Source organism: Asterias amurensis, chromosome 2 (genome assembly GCF_032118995.1).
Source record: "Asterias amurensis chromosome 2, ASM3211899v1".
Lineage (NCBI taxonomy): Eukaryota > Metazoa > Echinodermata > Asteroidea > Forcipulatida > Asteriidae > Asterias > Asterias amurensis.
Window position 1 is genome coordinate 4,941,568 of NC_092649.1, and position 26,985 is coordinate 4,968,552.

The following is a 26,985-nucleotide window of genomic DNA, read 5'->3' on the forward strand; positions in this document are numbered from 1 at the left end:
GACGTACATGCACTTTGCACGTGTGTTTACTATACGCATTGCAGTCAAAGTCTACCTCGATTGACGTCACAAAAGGGGTAGGCGGAGTCAGCCTCCCAAACAAGTTTATATATATTTTAAACATATAAATCGTGACAAACAATTACTAAAAAAATTGTTTTATTGTTCGTAAGCATACTCTTAAGTTTAAAAGAAAAAAAAGTTCTATTATCAGGTGACTTTAAATATCAGTAATCATAATCATTATCAGCGCTCGTGGCTTCGTTGCCATGGCTGGCCGTAAAAGTGGAACCACCCTTCGAAATATTATGCTAAGTGAGACGTAAACCGGAACAAAAATTGTTATTTTAAACAAGCAATATCTGGCACTTGAGGGGGGGGGGGGGGGGTACCGATTCTCTTTTGTACTTATACATCTATATTTATTTCATTTATCGGGTAGATAACGTATAATATTAATGCACAGTGGGCCAGATAAATAAAAACTAGCATTTGCTTTTACTAGTCTTTTACTTAAATTCTTATAAATAAAAGAAAGCCTTAATATTGCTAGTAATTGGTCGAACTAGTAGGTAAAATCAATGCTTGGGGGACTCTTCTTATTGAGATGTAAATAAAACCGACATTTTACTATTACCTGATAGTTTCACAAGATACTGGGCCGTGTAAAGGCCAGCATTAACAAAATGTCGATAAGTTTAAGATCAGGCATGAGAATTTGCTCAAATCTCTATAAAGCACAATAGCGGGGTATTCAGGAGTATAACAATAGAGGCATGGACTCGCTGATCAATAGCGATTAACTGAAATGCAGGCGGGGCAGTTTCCACTTAGTCAAGTTTTTGATGGCGGCAGTGGCTATGAGGAAACAGCCAGCCTCTCCACGCCAGCGCTCCAGAGATTGGTTCTTTTAGAGCAAATAAAGTACACAACAAATTTATAAGTAACATTTATAGTTGGATCATTAGGTCAAGGGAAAAATAACCCTTTAATACTGACGCGATACCGAACCATATATGCAACACTGTTGTTCAAGTAAAATCTCAAGCTCCTCATGTAGTAGCTTGTAAAAATATTAGTAATTGCTACAGTATGTTAGTAAAATGTCGTTTTTATTTATATGTCTATAAGTGAAAGGTAATCCAGCGAGCAAAATGTTCATGCCTGATCTTTTACTTTTCAGTCTTCTTGCTAATGCTGAACCTTTTACTTGATAAGTAATTGCTAGTTTTTATTTATCCGGCCCATTGTCTATGCTTATGGTAAGTATTATAGAGCAATGAAATAGTGGCACTGCACATCGCTGGTGCGCTCATTCATCCCGGAACAAAATTGTCCCCCCCCCCCCCCCCCCCCGCGGTTGGAAAATCTTGGATCCGTCCATGCGAATTATTTCTGTGCCCTGTGTTAAGTCGAATACAAACTATTACTCGTTCTTGTGTACGAAAAGAGCAACTGTAGACGGTAATCATTTGAAAGCTTGATTATATAAACAATTAGATAGACTTAACAACGGTTCTGGAACTTTTTTAAATCAGTTTTGTAATGGTTTTGCCCTATGCATTTCGTTGGCAAGTTCATTATTGGCCAGCAGTCAAAACAAGAATGGAATGAGAGCCTTGCGGTTTTCTGGGTAAAGCTCCCTTCCATCACGTCCATTGAACTCCTCCTTATATCGATGATGGTGTTTACGGGAGTAAACAACCAAAGTTATCAAAGTGGCCGCCAGGAATAGAGCACAATTGAGGGTCCAAGTTGCCAAGAAGAATCCCGTCCACGTGACGATTTCAAAGGTGTAATGTGGGCAGGACACCAGAGAGAAAAGAAGACCCCTAGGGATGGCACGGCCACTTGGGGGCGCCTCATGGGTGTTGTCTTCTTTGACATGCCGAAGTAGTCTAAGTTGAATGTGGGCCACACAGTTACCTACCTCCCCTACGAGAAAGGTCGCACACCCAATCAAATAGAGGGGTAGGTATGTGTTGGTATATCCAAGGTCTGGACGGAGTGACCATCCTGCCCAGAATCCGAAGCACCAGTAGTAGACGGGTGCACCCAGCGTTTCACCCAAAGTCATCTTTCGTTTATAGCGATGTACCAGGAACACCTCGAGGGTACGGCGAACGAAATGACCACTGTAAAGCACTACCAAAATGACATGAGCACTGTCCCAGTGGCCGAACCAAGTAGAGATATCGTTTATCATGCAACCGATGACCGGGAATGGAAGCCTCGGTAAACCTGGCACGAAAGAGGCTATGATGAAACTCACCACTGTGCCGATGTAGAACGTGGAGTTGGTTGACACGGCATTGAAGCCGAATGCGTCTATTCGTTGGACTACTACTCTAACTTGGATTGGATCAGCTTCTTGAACACTGGGCTGCGGCTTTGGTGACGATGCGGCCATTTCTCTTTTTTTTTTAGAATGCATACGGTGTTCAGCACGGTCTTTATTCTCATGGGATAAAGGTTGCGTTGGACGACCGATGTCACAAGTTTGATTAGGGTCTGTAATTATTAGGAGACTAATAATGCTATTCTCGCCCACCACCGTGACTGTACACAGGTCATCTCCATTCCGAAGGTCTGGATTATAGACTTTGGACCAAGTCGGTTAATTACTTTGGTCACGTGCAACATCTGACACAGCAAAACGGCGCGCTCTAATAAAAGGTGCTATATGAAAAGAAGCAATAGTCAGTGTCTTTAAGGTCACCTGGAAGTGGTATTTTGTCAAAATAAAGTTTTTTTTCACTAAAAAATTAGTTTCCATGATATTTTAACAAACTTGAAAATAAGCTCGACAAGAGGGCGCTGTTCGTGACGTCAATCGATGCGCGATGAATGGCATGCAGTGCTAACACAAGACAGTGACGCTTGGCGTATAAGCTAAAAACATGCACTCAAAGTTGAAACAATACCTGATTTTCACGATAGGCAATTTGGTTTGTATGTTATTGTTTGCATTTAGCGCCTTGAAAAAAGGTTTGTTTTTTGTGCGCTCTATAAAGTTTATCACACAAAATATTTCTACAAAATGCAATACAATGGGTCATGGTTTCAAGAGTACAAAAAGGATCACTAATTTTGAGGTAAACCGTTTGTAATTTCAATCTGAAATATCAGCTGGTGGCGTCCTGGTCTACTCTATCGAAAAACAACGACAGCACCTCGAGGCCACCGTAGGAATCCGCCTCTCCACGATGCATTTTTATTGAGGAGTTAAGGCGTTTTAAACTTGTGATAGTCCAGCCACTGATCACAAAGCATTTTAACACCTAAACAAAAAACAGTTTTTGCATAAAGCTGAAAAAGGGTACTACATGCACCTATATATTTCTTTTGTGGAGTGAATTTAAACTAAAATATTTTTATTTTTATAAAGGAGGAACGAAATAAAGTCACCAAAGATCTTAAAGTACGACTGAGTCAAGTTTAGTATAGAAACCAAGGTCAACAAATTGTGGGTCAACACACTTTCACTGCAGTGGTAACGTACTATCCCTATACGTCGTCACTCTTGACATTTCGATCATCAAAACATACACAATAAAAATGCAGTTCCTGCAGCACGTAACAACGGAACGAGCCTAGAGAGAGAGAGAGAGCCTTCAAATTAGAATCAAATCATGAGGTAAAACTGCGATTTTTGATGGATGGTCGCTTGATGCACAGTCAGAGACAATGGGTGACGACGTGGTACTCTTTTCAGTTCTTAACTTGTCTGGAAAGTCACTGGATGTGACGCTATCAAGCCGGACTCTGTCGTGGGTTGCAAGCGCTTCATCCAGGGTGAGCGACACTGGGGTTCGAAAGGTGGAGACCCGCGGTGAGTTGTTGGAGGGGTGGACTAGTCATATTTCTGTTATGTTATAGATGTTAAATTTGCACCCCAATGAGTGTTGCTTCATGTAGATCTTTTCATTTAACTCATCTTGAATAGATCAAGATCAATACCTACCCCTTACTTTTATTTATTAATATTACTATTAGCATTATTTAGTACTTGGCTTTACCCACATGACGAGTCGAGTACTGCAACAAACTCCCAAAGGGATATTGTTGAAGGTGTGGTGTGACATTAACTTTACATTTTAATCAAAAAGTCAAATTTATACCACTTTGTTTACAACTTTTTTGATGTTATTGTTACCTTTCACAAAACAGTTGGTGACCTACAGATAGATTCTGGTTTTACATTAAATGAGACCAAGGAAACCATTGAATGTTCAGGTAGTATCCCTATTGTACTAGTGAGGATTTCAACTTTGTTGGGATCTTTGCAAACTTGCAAACCATTTTGGGCGATTTGGTTCCTGGTTGAGTTTGTTTTGGGTAGTTTTCTCTTACATGTATTCCTTTTTCCTGCTTTGTTAAGGGGTTTCAATATGAGGCAACAGTATATATAGACCAATTCATTTTAACCCGCATGCCGAGTGCTTTCTGCTGTAGGTGACTTCACCCCCATTGCTGGGTTGCGGCAGCGCATTTTTTGTTTTTACACAAAGACCATGGACAAATTGTCGTCTTTTTGACTCGTAAACTAGGTGTCTTTCTCGAGCATTAACACAATTTCATAACAGGACAGCATGACAAAGGGTAATGATGTGTAGCCTAGAACACTGACAGAACAAAAACTGAATCGTGAAAACATGGCAGACAATACGTGAGTTAGGCTATGTGTGGTAGAAACAGAAACTGCACCAGTAGTTTAGGGTAGACCCTCTTAAATGTGTTACATTGGCAAATTATCTGGATCTATAGAATGTCAGTATTCACTTTCTGCATATACTTTCAAAGGCCCTAAATCCACTTTTCCATGCTGTCCTCTCATGGAAATTGTAATCATTGAGGAAGAAACGTAATTTGCATACAAATTAAAAAGACGATGAGTTGTCCACGTCTTCGTGTACAAAACAATGTGCTGCTCCGACCCAGCATTGGCGGCCCAGCCTCCGGCAGCTTGCAGAACTTGCGCATATGGATTGGTCTATACTGCGATCAAAACAGTGCGCCCTCTAGAGTTCACCCACCTAAGAGAGGCCATTTTCCCAAAAAGAGCAGTTGACTGAACTCACTTTACAGCTTGGTGCTGTATGGTCAGCTTGAGACCTTGAGAAAGACTGAAATGTGTGAACAAGATTCACAAGGTTAAAGGAACACGTTGCCTTGAATCGGTCGAGTTGGTCTTTGAAAAGCGTTTGTAACCGTTTTTTATAAAATGCATATGGGTAGAAAGATGTTGTAAAAGTAGAATACAATGATCCACACAAACATGCCTCGAAATTGCGTGGTTTTCCTTTTACCTCGTCGACTAACACGTCGTCCATTTATGGGGGTCAAAATTTTGACTCCCATAAATGGCCGACCGTGGTAGTTCTCACAGTAGAAGGAAAACCACGCAATTTCGAGGCAAACTTGTGTGGATCATTGTATTCTACTTTTAAAACATCTTTCCAACCATATGCATTATATACAAAACGGTTACAAACGCTTTTGTTTTGACCAACTCGTCCGATCCAAGGCAACGTGTTCCTTTAATATTGCAACACTAGCTCATGGTATGGCTTGTAATACAAGCTTATGGCTTGCAGTACCAGCCTATTGCTTGCAACACCATCTATGGCTCACAATACCAGCCCATCTTGCAACATCAGCATATGGCTTGCAACACCAGCCTATGGCTTGCACAGCCTATGGCTTGCAATACCAGCATATGGCTTACTAGCTTATGGCTTGCAACACTTGCCTATAGATGGCTTGCAACACCGTCTATGGCTCACAATACCATCCCATGGCTGGCAACGCCAGCATAATGGCTTGCAATACTGCAACGGCATGGCGTACTACACAAGCTAATGGCTTGTAACACCAGCCTATGGCTTGCAACACCATCTATGGCTTACAATACTAGCATTGCTTGCAACACAAGCCCATGGCTTGCAACACCAGCCATGGCTTGCAATATGGCTTGCAACTATGGCTCACAATATCAGCCCATGGCTTGCAACAAACACCATGCCAGCCTGTGGCTTGCAACAAACACCATGCCAGCCTGTGGCTTGCAACACCAGCATATATTGCAATGCAACACTAGAGTACGGATTGCTATACAACAGCAGCGTTTTGCTTGTACCACCAATGTATTGGTTGCAATCAAAACACCATGGCTTACAACACAAGTTTGCCATTCAGGAATCTTTGTGTCTTTGCTTATTGAAATGCCTAATAATGTGTACAAGAGAACTGGCAGTCATTTTACAACATTTATGCAAGCGCTCGTTCGATCTTTTAGACTAAAGGCTGGTTCATGCTTCATAATGTGCCAAGATTCTACGATTTCTTGTTCGAAAAAGATAGGCGTAAACTAGCATTTACTCTTTCTGATTCACTTTGGGGGATTGCTCTGTCCTTTTTTTTTCATTCTCCTCAATTTCTGTCTCCCTTTATACATTTATAAAGAAAGATCTACTAGAGATGATGCTATCTTTGAAGTTTACAGTTTTCTTTCTTCTCCCTTTGGTTGATAACTGGTGATGATTAGACAGTATTAAGGACACCTACTGTCTTCCGTACTTTCTACCACCCCAGTCTCCCTAGCTGCTCCTGTCCTTCTTGCCACATGGCTACAGGCCTGTATGCTTCGTTTTTGAAAGGGCAAGGGCACCAAGGCATTTTCTTCTTGGTAAAGGGCACCCTATGATGAAATTGCAAATCTGTACTCGAGCATTTCAAGGGCACCAAGGCAATGACCAGGGGACACGAAGGCATTCGCCTTCGTTGCCTTCGTGAAGTATCAGGCCTGTGGCTATCACCCCTTCCTCCTCAAGGTACATCCAGCATGTGTTTTTTTTACCTCTGTTCGGACTGGATTTTATGGCAGCATGTTTGTTTTTGGACCTCTGTTCAGCAGTCAGATTGGATGATGTGGCAGCATGTTTTTTTTTTAACCTCCGCTCAGACTGGATGTTATGGTTTCACTGTTTACAACCCGAAACCCTTACTCTTCCATTCTTGGCTGAGGTAGATTGGTTTTTGTTATATTTTGGTTCCTAGGACTTGTGTGTTAGCAATGTGTCTGAGCTCTGTGACAAAAAAAAAATCACAGGCATTATTCGAACCCACGACCCCTGACCCTGTAACCAAAATTAATATTCTTTATCCTGTTTTTAACTGGTTGTTTTCGGATACTACGCGCTAGTCTTGGTGCACGACGTTTCTTCTTACGGACGATGCGGGTACTTTCCATGAGTTGGCTGCGCTGTTTGTGAAAGGAAAACGAGAACATCTTGCACCAAGACTATATGCGCACGAACGGATCCGGAAACTGTCGTCTCAGTCACAACAATGCAATACACGGACAGACAGAGCTCTTAAGCTCGTCGGAAATGGATAAGTTTTCCAGAGTTTCTTACTTTATAATACCTTTTATCCAAAAAGGCATTTATGAATGGGAGTGAAAGAGAAGTGACTCGATCTTAAACTGCCATTTAAAACCTTGCAGGGTCTTTTCCAGGTGTTTAAAGGCCCTCGCCTTCGACTGGCGCACGACCCTGCCTGTTTTAAACGGCCGTGTAAGAACTCGTCGCTACCCATTTATTCCCTTATTTGCACACATGACCCACCACAAGAGGTTTGCTCCTTGTGCGCTTTTACCCTCCTCATTTTACTCTCCTTCCATCTTCTCATGCACTCTCGTCTTGAGTGTTTCAGACTGGAGCTCTCCCATGCCAACTATTCCTTTGTCATATTTCATCTTGGTCTCCTTCCCTGGGGGAAGATGCTTATAATTGGATTATTAAGAGGGTTGTTGCTTCTTGGGTGGATTTCATAAAGGTAGTCCTAACTCAGGACTAGTCCTAGGCAATGCTAAGAGATATGACCAGTCCTAAGTTAGGATGAGTTACTGGTCCTAACTTAGGACCAGTCCTATCTCTTAGCATTGCTTAGGACTAGTCCTAAGTTAGGACTAACTTTGTGAAATCGACCCCTTGTCTTTTATCCCCATCCATTCCCTGATTGGTTCATCTCTTAACTCGAGATTCCAGCTGGAGGTGATTGAAAGATAATTTCATGGCTTTGTTACTGTATCCTGAACACCATTCTCTGCTTGCAGGACAAGCGCTGAATTTCTGCGCTAACTGTGTATTTTCATGGTAGTCAGCAGGGCTAGCAACCAAAATTTTTTAGTAGCCCTGATGAGTGTTTTGGTAGCCCGAAAAAAACCCCATTATGTCTTGACTCAAGGCACAAACTTCACATACACCATCAGCACAGTTTATTGCTGTGTGTGATATTATTATTTGCATTATTTTCCCATTAGCCCGCCGGGCTATCAAACTGGAAAAGTGAGTAGCATGGCTGTGAATCTGGTAGTCCTGGGCTAGTGGCAATTTCGACCCCTGAAGCGAACAATGCCTAGTTAGTAACCTGGAGCTTGATTAGTCGTCAAGTTGCGAGATAGTGAAGAAAGAACAAAAACCACCCTTTTCACACGAAGTTGTGTGCTTTCAGATGCTTGATTTCGAGACCTCGCCTTCTAAACTTGAGGTCTCGAAATCAAATTCGTGGAAAATTACTTCTTTCTCGAAAACTACATTATATCAGATTACTTCAGAGGGAGCCGTTTCTCACAATGTTTGATATCATCAACCTCTCCCACATTTCTCATTACGAAGTGAGGTTTTATGCTGATAACTATTTTGAGTAATTACCGATAGTATCCACTTCCTTTTAGTATAATTTTAAAGTATCTCTATGAAATTGGGTCCTAGAGATGACTAAAATGCAAAAATCATAGATTGGAATAATCATCTGGTAATAAACCTTCCTGTCATCCTTCACCCTTGCCTGCATACTGAACCGAGGTGACTGGTTAATAACATCATGAATATGGTAATAACATCATGAATATGTATAGTTATAAAATGAACAATGGAGTGACCTCTTTTGACCCTCACACCTTTCAGGTATTTAATCTTCTCCCACAAGCTTGGCTATCCCTAGCCTTTCTTTCTCAGGGAAGTGGTGCAACATTTTTGGATAATAAGGTTTGCCTAGTGGTATCTTTCCTGGACTTCCACCTCTGGGACCCAAGTCCAAATGCTATTTGGGGCACCATGCGGATTGGGTTTTCAGTCCCCACTTGTTGACTGCGTGGGTTTTTCCTGGAATAATTCTCTGTTGGTTTTCCTCCCGGTTCATGGATTTCTTGGCTAGTATACATGTAGTGATGTTAAAAGTTTACTTCTTTTTTTTAAAAACCTCATCGGCTTTACAGCCATAATTTCTGAAATGAAATGTGCAAATAACTTTAAAAACACAAGAGAAACTACATGTAAGTGGGTAACGTGGAAAAAAAAATACAGAAGGTGATCCCTCTGCTGCTGCTTACCAGGTTGTATTTTAAACATATGTACAGGTGTTCGATTCCTGGGTACATTTTCAGATGGGAATTTCCAAAGGTTCAGACAAAATAGGGAGACCACCAACTTTAAGTTGGAATTTTGTGGGTACACTTTTATAAAAGAGAAAGAAAAAAATATATATATATATTTTTTTTTAATGATCAGGAGAGTTACATATATACTTTAGCAATTATTTATACATGCAGACTCTCTCCAGCTGGTGTTAAACTTGGTTGCCTGTGTTATTTATACAGGTATGCGATACAGGTATGGCAATATACCACAGCTGAATGCACTTACATGTAATGCGCTAAATTGCCAAAATGCAAGCTGACTGTTTCTTCAGAGAAGAGTTACTTTTAAAGCTCAAGCTTATATTTTCAAGTGGGAAAGGTACATTTGGAAAACTTGATCAAAGCCCTGAACACAAGCAAATCTACTTTCACACTTGAAATATATAATTTATTTATATTTATTTGTTTGTGTAAAAACATATTTTTCGGCCATCAAATCTAATTTGTAAAAACTTACATGTTAGAAAAAAACAAGACATGATGAACCAAAGATCATAATTAGCACAAGTATTTTTTGGAGAGTGAGGGAGATGGGGGGGGGGAGGGGGGTTGTTAAAAGCTTGAATATCACAATTTTCCCCCTTTTTTAAACCACACTGTCATGACTGTGAGAAATTTTCCAAGGGTGGAAATTTAGCAAAGCTTTACTGGAGCGCCATGAGCATCACTGAATAACGGATTTGAGCACGATAATTATAAGAAGCCACTATTATTATTAATGTTAATTGATTATATTGACAAATGAACAAAAGAGAAAACTTTTTGAGAGAATGTTTTGGTGTTGGTTAAGGGAAAGTAGGGACTTTGGCCTAATTTCATAGAGCTGCTTAACGGCCAATTTTGTGCTTACTGTGCGACTTCCTTTTCACAGCGCTGCTAAACGTAAGAAAACAAAATAATTGTGGTTACCTTTCAGTGCTTACTGTAAAAATAGGATTGACGACACATGTAGCAATGCAAATCCACGGTGAACGCACAAACTTCCCGCTAATTTTCTTGCTTACCTGTGAAATACACTTAAATGTTTTAATAGCAAAGTTTTCTGCAAAATTTATCACGGAAATTTGCTGACCGGAAAGTAGCGATATGAAGTTGGCCCCTGATCACATGCTGTAGTAAGTACTCATGTTACTATTTGCTTTTAATGGATATTTCAGAGGTACATCATTATCATTTTGTGAAACTGAGCGAGATCATTGGTGTGGACACAGATATCCCCGAGACAGGAGACAAAAGTGGCCAGGGAACTACGATACCTCATAAACTTCACAATCAAGACGACTTCACTTTTACAGGTAAACAATATCTATGTGAAAGCAACATCATGTATTGTACCTTCCTCGTACACAGTATACATTAGGCATTTTTCAAGCATTCTCAGGGCTAAACAAATGAGTCAATTAATAAATACCTTGGACGGTTTCAAGTGTCTGATTGGTCAAAACCTGGTCACGTGTAACAGTGTTAACAGTGGTATAAAGACCGGCTTTGGAAAATAGCGAATAAGTGGCCACTAAATCAGCATACATTGTGTAAACCTTGCACTGTATCGCACGCTTATTTATATCCCTGTAAGTTTCATTGCAACTTCGCGCAATCAAGTTCTTGTTTGAGTGAACTCGATTTTAAACAAACCGACTAGACCTCTGGCTTGAATCCAGCTTAGGCTAATCTTCTTGAAAACCTCAAAATGCATGACCACTCTCCTGTAGATGTAGCACATCTGTACTGAGTAAGAACAGGTTAGTTAAAAATGTGTCTCAAAAATCCCTGTCAAAGCTTCTTTGTTTCTCACACCGCAGTCGATCTGAATGATTTATGCAACTGAGGTTAATGACTGTAAACACAATTCTGTTGTCGCAAACTGCACATACTGTACTGTGTATAAGCACACTCGCATTTAACACAGAATTTTGCCATTGAGCTACAAAACATGTACAGTCAGAGGGTAAAAAACGTAGTAGTTTCACCCATGAATGAATTAACTGAGTGCTTTTGGTCGGGGTCTTTTAATGTTGTAGTGTACATGATTCAAGTTTATTGTGTGTTTCTTTCAGTTCACTGTATACGAAGGAACAAACAAGGCAAATGGCGATTACGAGATCTGAAGTTTGAATGCATGGACGAGGCAACACGTCAATCTTGGGTGGACAAAATCCAAGATGGAATATGCAAACAAGGTACTCAGACTTCATTGATAGTCCCTTTTGTAATTTTAACAATTAAAGTTTGTAATGCAAGTTCTTGTTTGATTGAACTCGATTTTAAGTGCAGTGTACATGTATAAACAAAGGTTTTGCCAGCAAGACCAGTTTTACATGTACTGTTTCAACAAAGGCAAGAATACAGACACAGAAGCAGCAGGCGGACACAGTAGCAGCAGCCATAACTATTCATGCTGTACCTTATCTTGATTCAAAGAGAGTCAACACAATAAATAATAATAGAGACTTATAATGCGCATATATCCACCCTGCTGGGTGTTCCAAAGCGCAGTAAACCCAAAACAAATGAAAGAAAGCAGACACAACTGGTGTGTCCCAACATATGCATAAAAATAAGAATCTGTGAAAATTTTGACACAATTGGTCATAGAAGTTGCAGAAGAATAATGAAATAAAAAACACCATTGTTGCACAAATTTGTGCACTTTCAGAAGCTTAAAAAAGGCTGCAGGCCAGACATGCCTGAAGTCTTTTAATATTTGAGTGAGAAAGTACCTCTTTCTCAAAAACTACCTACATTAACTTCAGAGGGAGCCATTTCTCACAATGTTGTACATCAACAGCTCTCCATTGCTTATTACCAAGCTTTTATTCTTAAACAATTATATAAAGTAATTACCAATAGTGTACAGTGAGTGCCTAATGTACACTACATGTATATGTATAGGCCTGTTTTCACTTACTTTTTAAATGCATTTTGATGATCTCCTGTACTTGCTGGTCCAGATTTGTCGCTTCTATTGTATTTTTTTGCTGTATTTTAAATTCTTTCATTGTTAAACTTTTATTGATTAGTGTCAATTTCATGTAAAGCACCTGTGAGCACTTGCCTTTTAAATAATTTTGGCGCTTTATAAATGCTTTTATTGCTATTATTATTACCAACATCAACGAGGTTTCATCATCATTACAGGGAATAGAAAATGTGTCCATTAATTATTGACTAACCCCCAACTACGGTGTTTCTCGTTTTCTCTCTGTTCAGGACCTGTAAGGCCTAGAAGTCTATTAGTATTCATCAATCCATTTGGAGGAAAGAGAGAAGCAGCTAGCATCTACAGAACGCACAGTGCCCCGCTGTTTAAGCTTGCCAGAATTAAGACCGCGGTGATATGTAAGTTTGATAAAACACTATTTTATTATTGGACTGCAGGCCCGTATGTTTTTTTATTTGAAAGGGCAAGGCAACAAGGCATTTTCTCCATCCTGTGAGGAAACTGTATAAATTCTACTGGAGCATTTTAAAGACACTGGACACTAAAACACCACTGTCCATGTTGACATGACATGTGTTTACTATAAATTCGTAATTCTCGATGTCGAGAATTGATAATTGTTTCAATGTTTTCTCAAAAAGTAAAGCATTTCATGGATTAATATTTCAAGAGAAGTCTTTTACCATTACCTTCTTTAAACCCTGTAAGTTATTGTAAATCTGTGAACTTTTATTTTTTTTCTGTTCTGAAAGTGTATAGCGGCTTTAAGAAATAAGATATAAATTAATGTACAGTTTCATTTAAAAATGAAGTACCTTTAAACTAGTTCTGATTGTTGTATAAATCTCCCACCTTTTTCTCCAACAGTCACCGAAGCTAAAAACCATGCCCGTGATGTCATGCTGACAAAAGATCTGACAGCCTTTGATGGGTGAGTTAGCAGATATTATAGCACCCCTTACACAAATTCTGCCTCTTCATTGGCTGAGAGCGCGTCACATGATATACAAGTCTTAGTTGTACTAGAAACTCGGCGGCCATGTGATAGACATTTTGCCATGCAATAGTATACAAATATTGACTGCTTCGAGTGCTATGGTTAAAACTATGACTCCCGAGGTGATCCACGGAGCGTTCTATTTTCCCGAGGCGAAGCCGAGGGAAAATAGAACGCTCCGGGGATCACCGAGGGAGTCATAGTTTTTAACCATTGCACGAGTAAAAGCAGTCAATATTTGTTTTATAACACCCCAAACATTTCTAAAACCTGTATTATTATTATTAAGTTACAGACCTGAATGCTACAATCCACGGACGACGCGAACACAGATTGCAAACACTTTTACCTACTGTGTTGCATGTAGTGTCGGACAATCCGAAATGGTTACAGACTATTAATTTATCATCCTCGTACACGCAACGGACGTCTGGGTACTGCAAGCCGTGTGCTAGTCTGTCGGACTAGCGCACGGCGCCATGTGCTAGTCTTCGGACTAGCGCATGGCAAACCGACGCTCTATCACACGGCCGTCGTCTAGCAAAACTAAGACATGTCATGTGACGCGCTCTAAACCAATGAGCAGGCACAATACTTGCAAGGGGTGTTATAATATACAAATATTGACTGCTTCGAGCGCTATTGTTAAAACTGACTCCCAAGGTGATCCCCGGCTTATGAAAAAGAGTGTGATAGATTCCTTTTTTTCCTCCTTATTCTTTTAGGGTTGTTTGTGTAGGAGGGGATGGTACATTTGCTGAGGTTGTTAATGGTCTCCTTGTGCGCACACAGCAAGAGGGAGGTGTTGACCACCATGACCCTGAGGCTAGCCCGTTATGCCCCAAGCTACGGATTGGGATCATACCTGCAGGTAAGGAGTTTTTAGAGACGGGGAGGTCTTTTCTTAAAGACACACAAGGCCTGAAGGTCACTTTAAGGTCTGGGCTACAATAATTTTTTCAGGGGCAGTTGCCTCCTACAGCAGTTTTAAGGGCTTCACATTCGTGTTTTTTTTTGGTTTTTTTGTTTTTTTCGTTTTTAAAATTTTGTGGATAGTCACATGCGGGCTAGTGAAAAAACCTGCGGGCGATCAAGAATTTTGGTTGACTCGCCCGGCGGGCGATTGAAAAATAATGCTAAGGTAAACCCCTGTGTGATAATGTATTTTGGCTAGGAAGAGAACTTTATCCTGATAAACGTGATTTTTTTTGTTGATGCTCAACTTTTCTTTTGGTGCTCAATAAGCAACTCTTTGCACGTGTAAAGGGTACTCTACAGAAATCTGATCCTTTGCTGTTGTATTTGGCATTTTCAGGCTCGACTGATGTCATAGTCTGTGATACAACAGGGGTCAACGACCCAGTGACCTCGACTATTCAAATCATTCTTGGTGAGTAAAAGATCCATCATATTAGTGTTGCATAGTCTTGTTTCAAGGCGCTTTTGTTTGTTATCGCAGTCCCAGCACTATTAAAGACATTAGTCCTCGCATGCTTAAGACGCAAACCGTGCCTCACTAATGCCAGCTGTTATAAGAGTTACACAAACTACAGTTCATGCTCAACATTGGTAAACAAATGAAGTTTGTTTCAAACTTGCATGGTATAAAGATAGTCATAATGGAAAACTTCCCTTGACATTTGCTTGAAATGTTGTAGTTTTTGAAAAATGAGTAAAACTTTTCCTTTGCGATGTCAAGAGTGCAGCCTAGGCCTGGATTCACAAGCAGGTCAGGGAGGTCATGGCCTCTGTTGCCCCTGCTCTTGGCCTTGGTGCCCCTTCAAAAGTTCTCAATCGATTGCCCAATTGCAAAATGAAAATAACCTTGCCCTTTCAAAATGTTCAAAGATAAAATTCCTGGCTTGGAGTCAAAACTCTGATAATCAATTGATGAGCTTAAAGGATTTGGGTACTTTTTGTAACGCAAAACACAATGTCCACAGATTTACATTAAACTTTTACACTTTTTGAAGATAGTAGAAAGCTTCCTTGAAAATATTACTAGCAGAGGTGCTGTAATAGTTTTTGAGAAATGAGTAAAACAATGTCACGAAAATACGTTTTATACATGCTAAAATAGTTTTTGTCTTTAGAAACGAAAATTGTTTTTGTGACTTGTTTTACTCATTTCTCAAAAAGAACAGCACCTCAGCAAGTAGTATTTTAAGGGAAGCTTTCTACCATGCCTCGATTGGTTGAATGAGCAGGGGCAGATTCTGCGTGGAGCTTTTTAGCGTTCTGTGTGCGTCATGAACATTATCGTTGTCGTCATTGCTGCAGTGTGAGTTGACCTTTAGAGATAACTTGCTGAATCGTTGTCACAAAGATTTTCCACCATCTCTAGAATTCCTCAATAGTTGTTTACATCTCAGCGGGTGGGCCATATCCTCTGTCATCCCATTTCTTGTAGCCTACAACTTCATCCTTAGCTATTACCTCAAGATCCCCCAGCACACTGACCATTGCTCCCCTATACTAACCGTTATGGCATCCAACTTATTCTAGGTAATGATGATACCAATCTTATGTGAGTTCTGTATGACATCATTTCTAAATCAAATAAAACATCTGCTCAACTTTCACACTGGGCCTAGACTATACTCCTTCGACTTCCCCTTACACAAGTTACTCACCTCTCAAATGTACATATAGCTAGGTTCAGCACCTCTGCTATTTGTATTGCTATGTACATGTATAGTTAACGTGTAATAAAACAAGACCAGACCCATAGAAATTTTTTTTCTTCACTCTCAGGGTAACACTATTTCCATTTATTTGTTGCTCTCTAGGGTGTTCACTAGGCCTGGACGTTTGCTCGGTTCACAGCGGCCACCAGTTGCTAAGGTACACAATCTCATTCATGGGGTACGGCTTCTTTGGAGACGTCTTGAAGGAAAGTGAAAACTACCGTTGGCTCGGACCTAGAAGATACGATTTCAGCGGTAAGATTGTGTAAGATGGAGCAGCCATCTTGCTCCCATTCAAACCAATGTCGCCAAAACGAGGCTGCAAGGTCAGTTAGTCTGGTCAACGTGAAAGTGGTGGTTCACTCATAGAGTTTTCAAATAAAACCATACAAAACCATATGACCAGCCCGATGAGAAGCATTTGTGGCTCTTGAGAAAACAGTGCCGACCAATCATATACATTTTACACAGGTCATGCACCAGCTCACACAACCAACATTGTAAGGAGAAGTTTCTATGCAATTGTATTTACGTACCCTTAGGCATGTTAGGGATTCCAACCCATGGTGGGCCAGCTCAGTTACGTGTGTGTGTAAATGCAGTGCTCCCTTTAGTTCTATCACTGTCTATTAATACCTAGGAATTCCAGCTTTTGGACTTGGTCCCCAAGTCTTAACTGAACAGGCCATCCAATAAACATGGGACCTTCTCTGTCAAATTACATGTAGGTCTTGTTAGGGATTGTGGAAGTTACTGTAGTTTAAACCACAATGAAAGAAAGATGACAGATTTACTCCTTTTTTTCATGTGTTCTTTTAAGATAACAATCATCCACCACAAGGCCAAGGACCCAGTCAAGGTGCGCACTTACATGTCAGCAAGCGATTTCAAGGGTTACCAGGGAAATTTTGCTTGTGCTCAGGCATGCGTTACTACATATAGGCATTCTTAGCTTACACAGCTAGCGCAGAAATTTGGCGCTTGAGAATTAGGGACCATAAGCGCAGAATTCAGCGGTTAGCAGAGCCATGAAAATAGGCCCAGATCTGACCTTAATGAAATTATCTCTTGGTTGATCTTTCTCTTTTTTTGGTGAATACCTTGTCAGGTTTCAAGAAGTTCTTCGCTAACCAGTCATACTGTGGTGAGGTCTCATTTCTCGTCAGCGCCGATGAAGATCACCACCCGCAGGACAAGACGAAATGCAGGGTTGGGTAAGTTGGAATATGAATTTTGGAAATAAGACTTTCTTGGATTGTTCTTTAACAAGAACAACAATCTATTGACCCAAATCACCTGACGTCATCATCAGAATAATCTTGGATTAGGCCTGGGTGAATAATTTGAATATCCGGTTAATGGTGAATAGGTTTTCCTATCCGTAACCGCGAATGCCTTTTTTTTCTTAACTGGATATCCGCAATGGGCGCGAATACCTATTTATAACCGGATATAGTCCTGTAATTACAACCAAGTGACCGGATTTTCTTTAGTACGGACGTCGGGCAACAACTGATAAACTTCTATTAAGACAGCATAAAACAGCATAAATTAAGTATTTAGCTATGCTGACCTCCGTGAAGAGTTACAACAATGACATTTCTGACGTAATTTGATTTGTTCAAAGATTACGAAAGTTTTCCTTCACGTACATAGAGTCAATCACGATCAAAAGAAAAAGCAAATCGCCATCTTTAAATAAGATCCGGTTATTTTTATGAATGAACCGAGTGACACTGTCTAAAATTAATATCAATCCGCCCATAAGATCTCATTCACAAACAAACAGCGCCCTCTAGCGGCAAACAAAACTTTATTTTATTTTTTAACAGCGCCCTCTAGCGGCGGAAAAAAAACTATTCGAATATACGGTTAATTTCGGATAGTTGGCCAGCGGTAAACCGAATACCAAAATTTCACTATTCGCCCAGCACTATCTTGGATGCACCATTTTGGTGCTCAATGTCACTTTTGCGTTTTTTAGTGAAAGTGGGCATTTTAGGCATCGCGGGATTCAAACGTTAACCTATTGACCACCACAATGGTGAGCGGGGCACAGTCGTCGCGTGTGACGTGCGTGCAAGGGGTCAATACTACAAAAGTGGATTACATGTACTATCACATGGTGTTACCGGTATATCCACACACCGAATGTACATTGATTGATACCTCACCATGCTATGTTTCAAAACCTACATCCAGGGCCCAATTTCATAAAGCAGTTTACTGGTAAGCAAATTTGTGCGCTTACTGTAGCACACAAAATGTGCGTAAGCATCACGTATTTCACCATGATTTCTCAACCAAGCAGACCATTTTAGGCTGGCTTACCACGGGTTAGCCAGCATTTACCCTTGCTTGTTACAGTTAACAGCTTTATGAAATAGATATTCTGCTATTAAGGGACGCTCCGTAAGCACAAAACGGCTGCTTACATGTTTTATGAAATGGGCCCTGGGTCTTGTTTCGGTAGACCTGTTTAAGCTTTAAAAATAAGCTAAGCAACAAAAAATTATGTGTGTGCGAGTGCTTGTGCTTTAATGGCCACTTTCTTAGCAACAATGGGGTTACTCGATACAGTCTATTGTTAAAAAAAACAAAAATAATTGTACGCCTGTTTTGACCTCTAACCCCGTCCCTCTTTTAAAACACAGATGTGTTGTATGCCTAAGACGATCGGAATCTCAGTTGAGTGACCTGCATGAGTGTTTAGACAGCAATGTGGAAGCAATCGACCTCCAAGAAGGTAAGGCCAGGTCAAAGGTCAAGGTTGATGCACATTTTTAACGGTTAAATGTTATCATACTTGATGTAATGGGTAGATGACAGTTTTGAAACCAGTGCTGATAGTATATACAGTGTACCATGTTGATTTGTGTAAAAAAAAAAAGGTACTTTATGGTACATTTCATTGCACTTCTTGGCAGGAAATAAAAGAAATAAAGCATAACCAGTTTTGTGATCTGCTACTTTCTTCATACCAAAGATTGTGCACCGTAATCTTCATAGAATGCAAAATTTTGAGCTGTGTGCTAGTTATGCTTTTAGGCTCTTCAGCTTGTGTCATGGGAAGACTGTGACAAAATAGGGAGACTGCCAACATCGGGCTAATGTAGCTCTGATAATAGAGCGCCAACATAAATCTGGTGGAAGCAGGTTTAATTTCCAATTAAAGGGTTTATGTAACTTTTGTAGGACAAAAAACACAATGTCCACAGATTTACACTTACACAGTTTGAAGATAATGATAGTAGAAAGCTTCCCTGAAAATATTACGTGCTGAGGTGCTGTAGTTTTTAGAAAATTAGTAAAACAATGTCATGAAAATAATTTTCATCTCATGAGACGAAAATGATTTTAATCATTTACAAACATATTTTCATGACATTGTTTAACTCATTTCTCAAAAACTACAGCACCTCGGTGAGTAATATTCAAAGGGAAGCTTTATTCCACCATCATTATCTTCAAACCCTGTAAGTTAAATGTAACTCTATGGACATTTTGAAAAAGTACCTAAGTCCTTTAAGCAAAATATCTGAATTCTACTCACTGATTTCACTATGGCTCTTTTATAAACATTCACATTGACACCCACTTCCCCAGGGTAGTGATCCTGACCCACAAGCCTACATGTACTTATTGGTGTCAAATAACAGAAATACTGAAGGACACACAGAAAGTCTTACTGTTTCTTATTTCACTTTCTCAGGATATATTGTGTTGATTTTTATGGTTCAAGGCTGCTTTCATGGTAACATTTGACACTGTTTTTCAATACTTCACATTATAAATAAGAACCACTGATATTTTATGTATCAATATTTGTATCAGTAAATTTACACGCAGTGACATCCCAAACCATATACATTTACGCCGCATGAACTTTTTAGATCGTGTTGAAAACAGTGATCATTCCCAAACCTGTGAGTACCAACCTGAGTTTGTCATTGGCAAATTATCATTCTTCTTTTGTTTTGACAATTTTGTTTTCTCCATAAATTGATCAACAGTTCCTGTTTGTAACTCTTGATTTTAGTTAAACAGGAAAAAGAAGTCTGGAAAAAGGTCACAGGTAACTTCTGCGCCATCAACGCAGCACTTGTTAGTGGTTGCAATCGTCTGTCCCCTACGGGTATAGCGCCCTCGTCACATCTCGGTAATGGGTGTCTAGACTTGCTCCTAGTCCACAAATGCTCAAGAATCAACTTTCTGAGACACTTGAATCGACTTGGGAGCTCTGGGAATCATGTAAGTGTAAATGATAACAATGGGCTTATTCGAGTCTAAAATAACAATCAATGTAAACCTGAAAATGGGTGAAACTGCAATGGAGGACTTTTGGGACGCTTTGAGGCAGCAGACTTACCTTCTCGGTAATGTGCACATGCTTAAAACTATGTTAACAATGGAAGTTTACCTGGCAAGTCTGCTGCCACCTAGCGTTCCAAAGCCGCCCATTGGCAGGATTTAGATTAGCCTGAACATCTGACGTCACACTTCGAGGCTCGTGAACAACGCCGGAGACCGGCCTAAAAAAATTGCAAAACCGGCGTGTAGTTTGACCTCTGACCTCAGTCATTTCACATAGAGATACGCTGTCAGCTTCTATTGCGGACGTGACAGCAGTGACTATTTGGGCATCTATGTCACTGCATGTTTATCAAACGATGATTGAATCCAATGGAATCAATGGATCTGACAGCGGGGACCTGTCTTTATCCACCTGTCTTTATCCACCTGTCTTTATCCGCAAGGATAAAGACAGGGACCTAGTCAAGATTTAGATATGTTGTCACGTACAGTAACAAGCTTTGATGAGCTTCTGTCCAACTACCTCCATGGTCCAAGCAAGCAAAGTTTTCTCAAGGCAGGGGCATTGATTTTCAAACATGGTGCATCATCAGTGAAGTTCCTTAATCACGTTCTTTTTCACGTCAGTTCAACTTTGACTTTGTTGAGGTGCATCGCGTTAAAGAGTTCAACTTTAAGTCCTTGCCGAACTGCGACGAGAAATCCTCCGGTTTCCAGCCAGAACAATCCACGTCCAATACATCTCTGGTCAAGCAACCACAGGCCAGGTACCGGGCAGCGGGGGACACCAGCACCAGTACTTGGAATATGGATGGCGAGATTGAGGACATTGCTGATATTAACATGCAGTAAGTCGGCCATCTTTAATTAATCAAAATATATTCATTAGACCCCTTTCATGTGATGTCACATGCTCAAAAAGCACCCTCACAGGGGTCATTTAAGGAGGCAAATGATTGGATCATAGCTGCTCTATTGTGTGTCAAAATGTAAAATTGTCGTAATTCAGCCTTTGTGCTGCGAGGACAGTATTTTAATAAACCGTTTTACCTATCTGTATCATACCTATCCATCGTTTTTTCAATTACATGGTTAATCTTTCCGCCACGACTACTACAAAAATAGTCGCGACTACCTGATTGTGTTGCTCACGACAACTTAGCTTATCTTAGGAAACACAATAAGACATTAGTGACACATTCCTTAATCCTTTCAACGTTGAGTCTGGCACCAAACATCTGCCTCAATGCATCTAGGGGATTAAAATTTAGTTGTGACTAGTGTCAAAGTCGCGACTCTTTGAGGTGCGACTAGTCGAGTAGTAAATTCCACTTTAACCTGTGACCTCCAGATTAACATGATGGCACTTCACCAACTAACCTACGTGTTGCCATACAACCGGTAACTGCCGTGGCCAGGGATCTTGCCCAAGTTTAGATACAACCTTAAAAGTGGCAGCAGAGGGATAACCATAATATAAGGGGATACAACTTTCTACTTCAATAATATTAATAATAATAATAATAATAATAGTCTGTTTTTATATAGCGCTTTTTACATAGTGTATTTATATAGCGTTTTATACACCATGTCTCAAAGCGCCTCCATCAACACTTTTCTAGTTTTAGGAAGCAAACTACCACACAAAGCCAGCGAGTTCAAATACTGATTATTGCTGCAGCATCTCTCTCAGGAGCGTGTTAAATGAATACATGGTCAATGCAAATTCCATCTCTGATGAGCTTTGTGCGTAACAATCTTTGAATCTTGCTTTTTTAGCGTTCACTGCCAACTAGTGAAGATCTTCGCCAGAGGTCGGGAAGACTTTGGATCCATGACTGCCACATGCTGCTCATCACAAAGTAAAAGGAAGAACAAGTCTGCGTGGAGATGAAGATCGCCATGGCAGTTCTCCACATCGGACAAGACGCTTTTGAAACGCATGATGTGAGTGGATTCAAGAAAGGCTGAAGTCATGAGTCCTAAAAAATGAATCCAAAATCATAATCTGTCCTCTTGGACATTGTTGAAATGGTTTTGTTTTCCCTTGTGCTTCAGTTTATAACTTCAGTTTATAACTCACAAAGTGTTGGATAGCCTTGGAAAGTGAAAGCCTCAGCACTTAAAATTACCAAATATAGCTAATTGTGTGCTTAATTTTAAGCCAAGCACGGCCCAACTTCATGTCTCTGCTTACCGTTAGTACATAAACGGCGCTTACGGAAGCAGGGAATTCTGCGCTTACAGCAATCGTATTTCACAGGGTAGCGGCGAATTTTGGCTTCTGCACGTGCGTACTTCACGTTACTAGGCATTCTCTGCTTACAAGGCTAGCACATAAATCCGGCGCTTGCACGTAAGCGGGGAATTAAGATCGTAAGCACAGAATTCGGCGGTAAGCAGGGCCATGAAATTTGGCCGAAATGTTTTACTATCAATTTTGTCACAGATTCCAATCTCAGGTGAGTTTGGTGACTGTTAATATATAATTCTGGCAGTACTTTTTATGAAGAAGAAAATCAAAGATTTATTATACGATAACATATAATTTATGTTTATTACCATTAGTAATATATTTGATATGAAAAAAAACCCCAAGTATTCATCAATTTCTGAACAAGGACATGTTCCGCGTTCAGAACCTCTGAAACTGCAAGTTTCTTTTGTGTTGAAGCAGTTGGGTGGTTTAGGGGATATACAATAAAGAGCGCCCCCAAGAGTCGGCTCTAATAAGAGGTATATTTAAAGGCAGTCTCATTCAGTAATCATGCACACGGAAATTTCTAAGCCTCGGTTTAACAAGATGACATTGTACACAGCCAGAATGTAATGTTGACTGTGTAGCGCTACCTACATGTACCATGTAACAAGACCAAAATGAACTTCCTGCTGTAGAAAGGATATGCTAACATCTGTCTCCATAACAGATAACTTCATTTCATAACGCCAAATAAGTCTACCTAGACTTATTTAGACTACATGTAGGTTACAAATATCCACAGTGAAGATTTTACTGTTTACGAAGTTTTTTAGTTTTTTTCAAAGTTGAACTTGTACTATAACATTAAAGGGTCTTTTTTTTTAAATAGGCTAACAATTAAATTCCGATTTATGATCGCGTATTCAAGGGAAATTAACAACATTTTTCTTTCCCTCACCCAATACTCAAAATCCATTGTTTTAGCCGACAGACTGCATGCCTCTGACACCAACAAGGGCCAAAGATCATTTTGGTGAAAAGAACCACATTTTATTTCTGACCCTAAAGTGTAAATTAATGTTGCTGTTACTTTTAATAATCAACTAAAATTACATCTACAACTGTCGATAAGGGTGTTGCTAAGGATAAACTGCAAGGCATGAAAGTGCGGCAATCCTAGCCATAGCCGTAGCCACTTATTCAGTAACCTTGATCAAGGCTGTTGACGTACTGTGTTCCCCGGCCCGGTTCGCGGCATACACGAATGTACATAACCATTCCCCGGCCCGGTTCGTGGCATACACGAATGTACATTACCATTCCCCGGCCCGGTTCGCGGCACACGCATGCAGTGCACACACGAATGTACATTACCATACATTGTACAGCGAGAACGGTATAGCGTAGTCATGAGTACGGTCGTGTCTCAACCTCGTACATGTGGCTCGACATTAGAAACATGGAGCAAGAAAAAGTACTCATGTACCGTACGTGTACATGTACAGTCGGTATGTGTGTGTACATACGCTGTACACGTATTATATACACCGTGTTATGTATGGGGGGTGCGCTGGCGGAATTCAGTGATGGGGACTGGGATTTCGCAGGTCGCGGCTGGCTGTAGCGCCTTGGTCAAGGCTACTTATTCAGAGCCAGCCTAAGATGGCTAGTGCAATCTTACTAATAAGTCTGGTAACCATGATGACCTTTGCACCCTTAGAATGTGTCTGAATTGGGGGCTACAACTATGGCTAGATTTCCTTATAATAATGCATTGAAACAGTCAGGGGTATGATCTAGGCTGTTAAAAAAAAAACCAGAACTCTGAGCGCAAAGCGCGAAGATTGCAAGCTCGAAAACTTGAGAGCATAAAGCCCAATTATTAACATTTATCTTTAGTTCTAAAAGCCCTACTCTGCAACATGGGGCGTTATTATATGGTTATTTTTCCATTTCTTTTAGAATTTGATCTAAAAATAATTAAACAAGTAGTTCTGTTTTAAAACGGAGGAATCACATCCATGAATAGTATTCAGTTCATCAGTACAACATTTATTTCCAATACCTAAATAGCAGAGTGATACAGAAATTTCAGGAAATTGGGGGCAGGGCACAGCCAAGTAAGCACGCTTGTGTTAGGGAATGCCCATACAAAAAAAACCCCCAAAAAAAACCAATAGAGTATGCCAGCAACAACCTTATAAACAGTCATAGCCATAACTGTAGCCCCCAATCCGGATTTATCCTTACAAAATACCTTTTATTGGGGAATATGAGCTAAGTCGGCAAACTCCGAAGTAAGGCAGCAACATTTGTTCAACTAAACCAAAGATGATTAATATTAGCAGTACTAACTGTATCCAAAAAGTTTACAAATGAAGTACTGTGGCGTACTATATGGGCAATGGTCCATTTTACTAGCCACTTTTGGCAGTTCCTACTGACTGCAAAATTAGAGTTGTAATGGCTGATCATTGTATCAGAAAGCCAGAAGTTGTGGGCATCGGTAAAAGCATTTTTGCGAGTTGGGTTGTGCTGTGATGATCTAGGTGACAAATCTGTTTGAAAATGCCAAATTTTGCCCATACAACTGTATTTTAAACCTAAGTACTTTAAACCTGAGCAATCGTACAATCATAATACCTTTTTTTTTTTTTTTTTTTTTCCATTAAAATTTTAAAATTCTCTTGATCCCAAACCTTTAAAATCCTAGTGAGGAAGTTGTTTTTCGTTACAGTCTGTGTAACAAAAAACAATTGTAAAACATTGAGCCAGGCATACCAATCTTACCAAAGTTTAAACATGAGTTACCATTTAGTTTAGGATATTTGAGGGTCTGTAGACATGCGTAAGTTGCTCATAAAATGCCTTCAGGTTTGGTATTGACATTCAGGTTTCAGTCATTGCTGTAGACTTTTATTTCTTGGCTAGACTGCCTGAGAATTTAATCCTTAGTTAGCACTATGAAGAATATCACAATTAAGACTGTTTGTGTGGTTCAGGTTTGGAGGTCCGATTTCACAAAGAGCTAAGATGGAGCTTAAAGGCACTGGACACATTAGGTACTGGTAGTTATTCAAAATACATAGTATGTTAGCATAAAAACTTACAATAGAGAAACGACTCCCCCTGAAGTAATTTATTTTTTGAGAAACGGGTAATTTCTCACCAAAAGATTTGAATCTGAGAAAGACGCCAGGCCTGAAGCCTTTCTCAGGCATCTGAAAGCACACATGGTTTTGAAAGAAAGGTGTTTTTCTTTCATTATTTTCTTGCACTTTTGATGACCAATTGAGCCCCAAATTTCCACAGGCTAGTTATTTTATGCAAATGTTGGGACTGTACACAATTAATAATAATAATAATAATACATGTTTTTTATATAGCGCTTTTTCACGGGGTGTCTCAAAGCGCTTCCGACATTATTACCCCTGGTCACTGGGCCTTAAATCATTCCTTAAACCATCTCAGCTCCCTGGGGAGTATACAGCCTGTGCGACAATTATATGTGCTACATGGCTAAACCAATCACAAGAACCATCTCTGCCCTCACAGGTACCCATTTACCCCTGGGTGGAGAGAAGCAATTATAGTAAAGTATCTTGCTCAAGGACACATCTATAGTTGAGTGTCTTGCTGAGGGGCACAAGTGTCACGTGTCACGACCTGGATTTGAACCCACACTCTGCTGAACAGAAGCACCAGAGCTTGAGTTCGGTGCTCTTATCCACTCGGCCACGACACCCCACATCTCAATTAAGTGAGAATACTGGTCTTTGACACCAACCTTGTCCAGTGCCTTTAACTGTGTACTGGATCTTTACTTAGCAAAGCGTGGTGTTGCAATACAAAGCACTATGGCAATAATGACAACTCGTCTTATCTCATCTCAGGGCGTATTCGAATTTGTGGCCGCAGCAGCAGGTACAACTGTTGCCAAGGCTTTATAAGGTCACAAGAATCAGCCAGGAAGTAACATTTCTGGTGTAAAAGGGATTTACTTTTGAGTCCCTAGATGCCCTTTGCCCCCCCCCCCCAGTATATATATGTATGTATATATATATATTTTTTTTGGGGGGGGGGGAGGGGGGGGGGGGTTAACACACTCCCATGTCTAAAAGTGTTTGCTCACCCATGACTTCTGCACACTGGTATCTTTGCCTCGACATGTCTGAGTGCTAGTCTATTGGTTTTGTTGCCACAAACATTTAAAATTACAAATGCAAAGCGAGTGAACCACGTAACTACACTAATATAAATATATAATTAAGTCATAAGAGATAAGTCTGGTATAAATATTGTCAATTGTAGAATTAACTATTTTGTGGAGTTTATATTGAGCACCTAGAATATTTTGCTGTA

At 40.1% G+C, this 26,985-nt stretch overlaps 2 protein-coding genes across 2 annotated transcripts; one reads left to right on the plus strand and one right to left on the minus strand.

Annotated features, from left to right (window-relative positions):
- Window positions 1-1,349: 1,349 nt before the first annotated feature.
- Window positions 1,350-3,530, minus strand: LOC139934139 (very-long-chain enoyl-CoA reductase-like). The gene is made up of 2 exons (XM_071928434.1): window positions 3,503-3,530; window positions 1,350-2,589 (listed from the first exon to the last, which is right to left on the minus strand). Exons 1-2 carry the CDS (start codon window positions 3,528-3,530, stop codon window positions 1,595-1,597), a joined length of 1,023 nt encoding a protein of 340 aa, XP_071784535.1. The 3' UTR covers window positions 1,350-1,594.
- On the plus strand, window positions 3,510-26,650 carry LOC139954561 (ceramide kinase-like). The gene is made up of 13 exons (XM_071954423.1): window positions 3,510-3,832; window positions 10,642-10,779; window positions 11,542-11,664; window positions 12,695-12,823; window positions 13,293-13,356; window positions 14,148-14,293; window positions 14,738-14,812; window positions 16,212-16,364; window positions 17,218-17,323; window positions 18,764-18,855; window positions 20,149-20,360; window positions 21,051-21,271; window positions 22,203-26,650. The coding sequence occupies exons 1-13, from the start codon at window positions 3,688-3,690 to the stop codon at window positions 22,315-22,317; spliced, it is 1,719 nt and encodes a 572-aa protein (XP_071810524.1). The 5' UTR covers window positions 3,510-3,687; the 3' UTR covers window positions 22,318-26,650.
- The last annotated feature ends 335 nt before the right edge of the window (window positions 26,651-26,985 follow it).

Excerpts from the sequence above, each read along its gene's own strand:
- LOC139934139 (XM_071928434.1), bottom strand. The coding sequence starts at position 3,530 with ATGTCAAGAGTGACGACGTATAGGGATA. Across the intron at positions 2,590-3,502 it reads AGTGACGACGTATAGGGATA|ACCTTCGGAATGGAGATGAC; the intron begins GTACGTTACCAC and ends TCTATAATCCAG.
- LOC139954561 (XM_071954423.1), top strand. The coding sequence starts at position 3,688 with ATGGGTGACGACGTGGTACTCTTTTCAGTTCTTAACTTGTCTGGAAAG. Across the intron at positions 12,824-13,292 it reads AATTAAGACCGCGGTGATAT|TCACCGAAGCTAAAAACCAT; the intron begins GTAAGTTTGATA and ends TTTCTCCAACAG. Across the intron at positions 14,813-16,211 it reads GACTATTCAAATCATTCTTG|GGTGTTCACTAGGCCTGGAC; the intron begins GTGAGTAAAAGA and ends GTTGCTCTCTAG.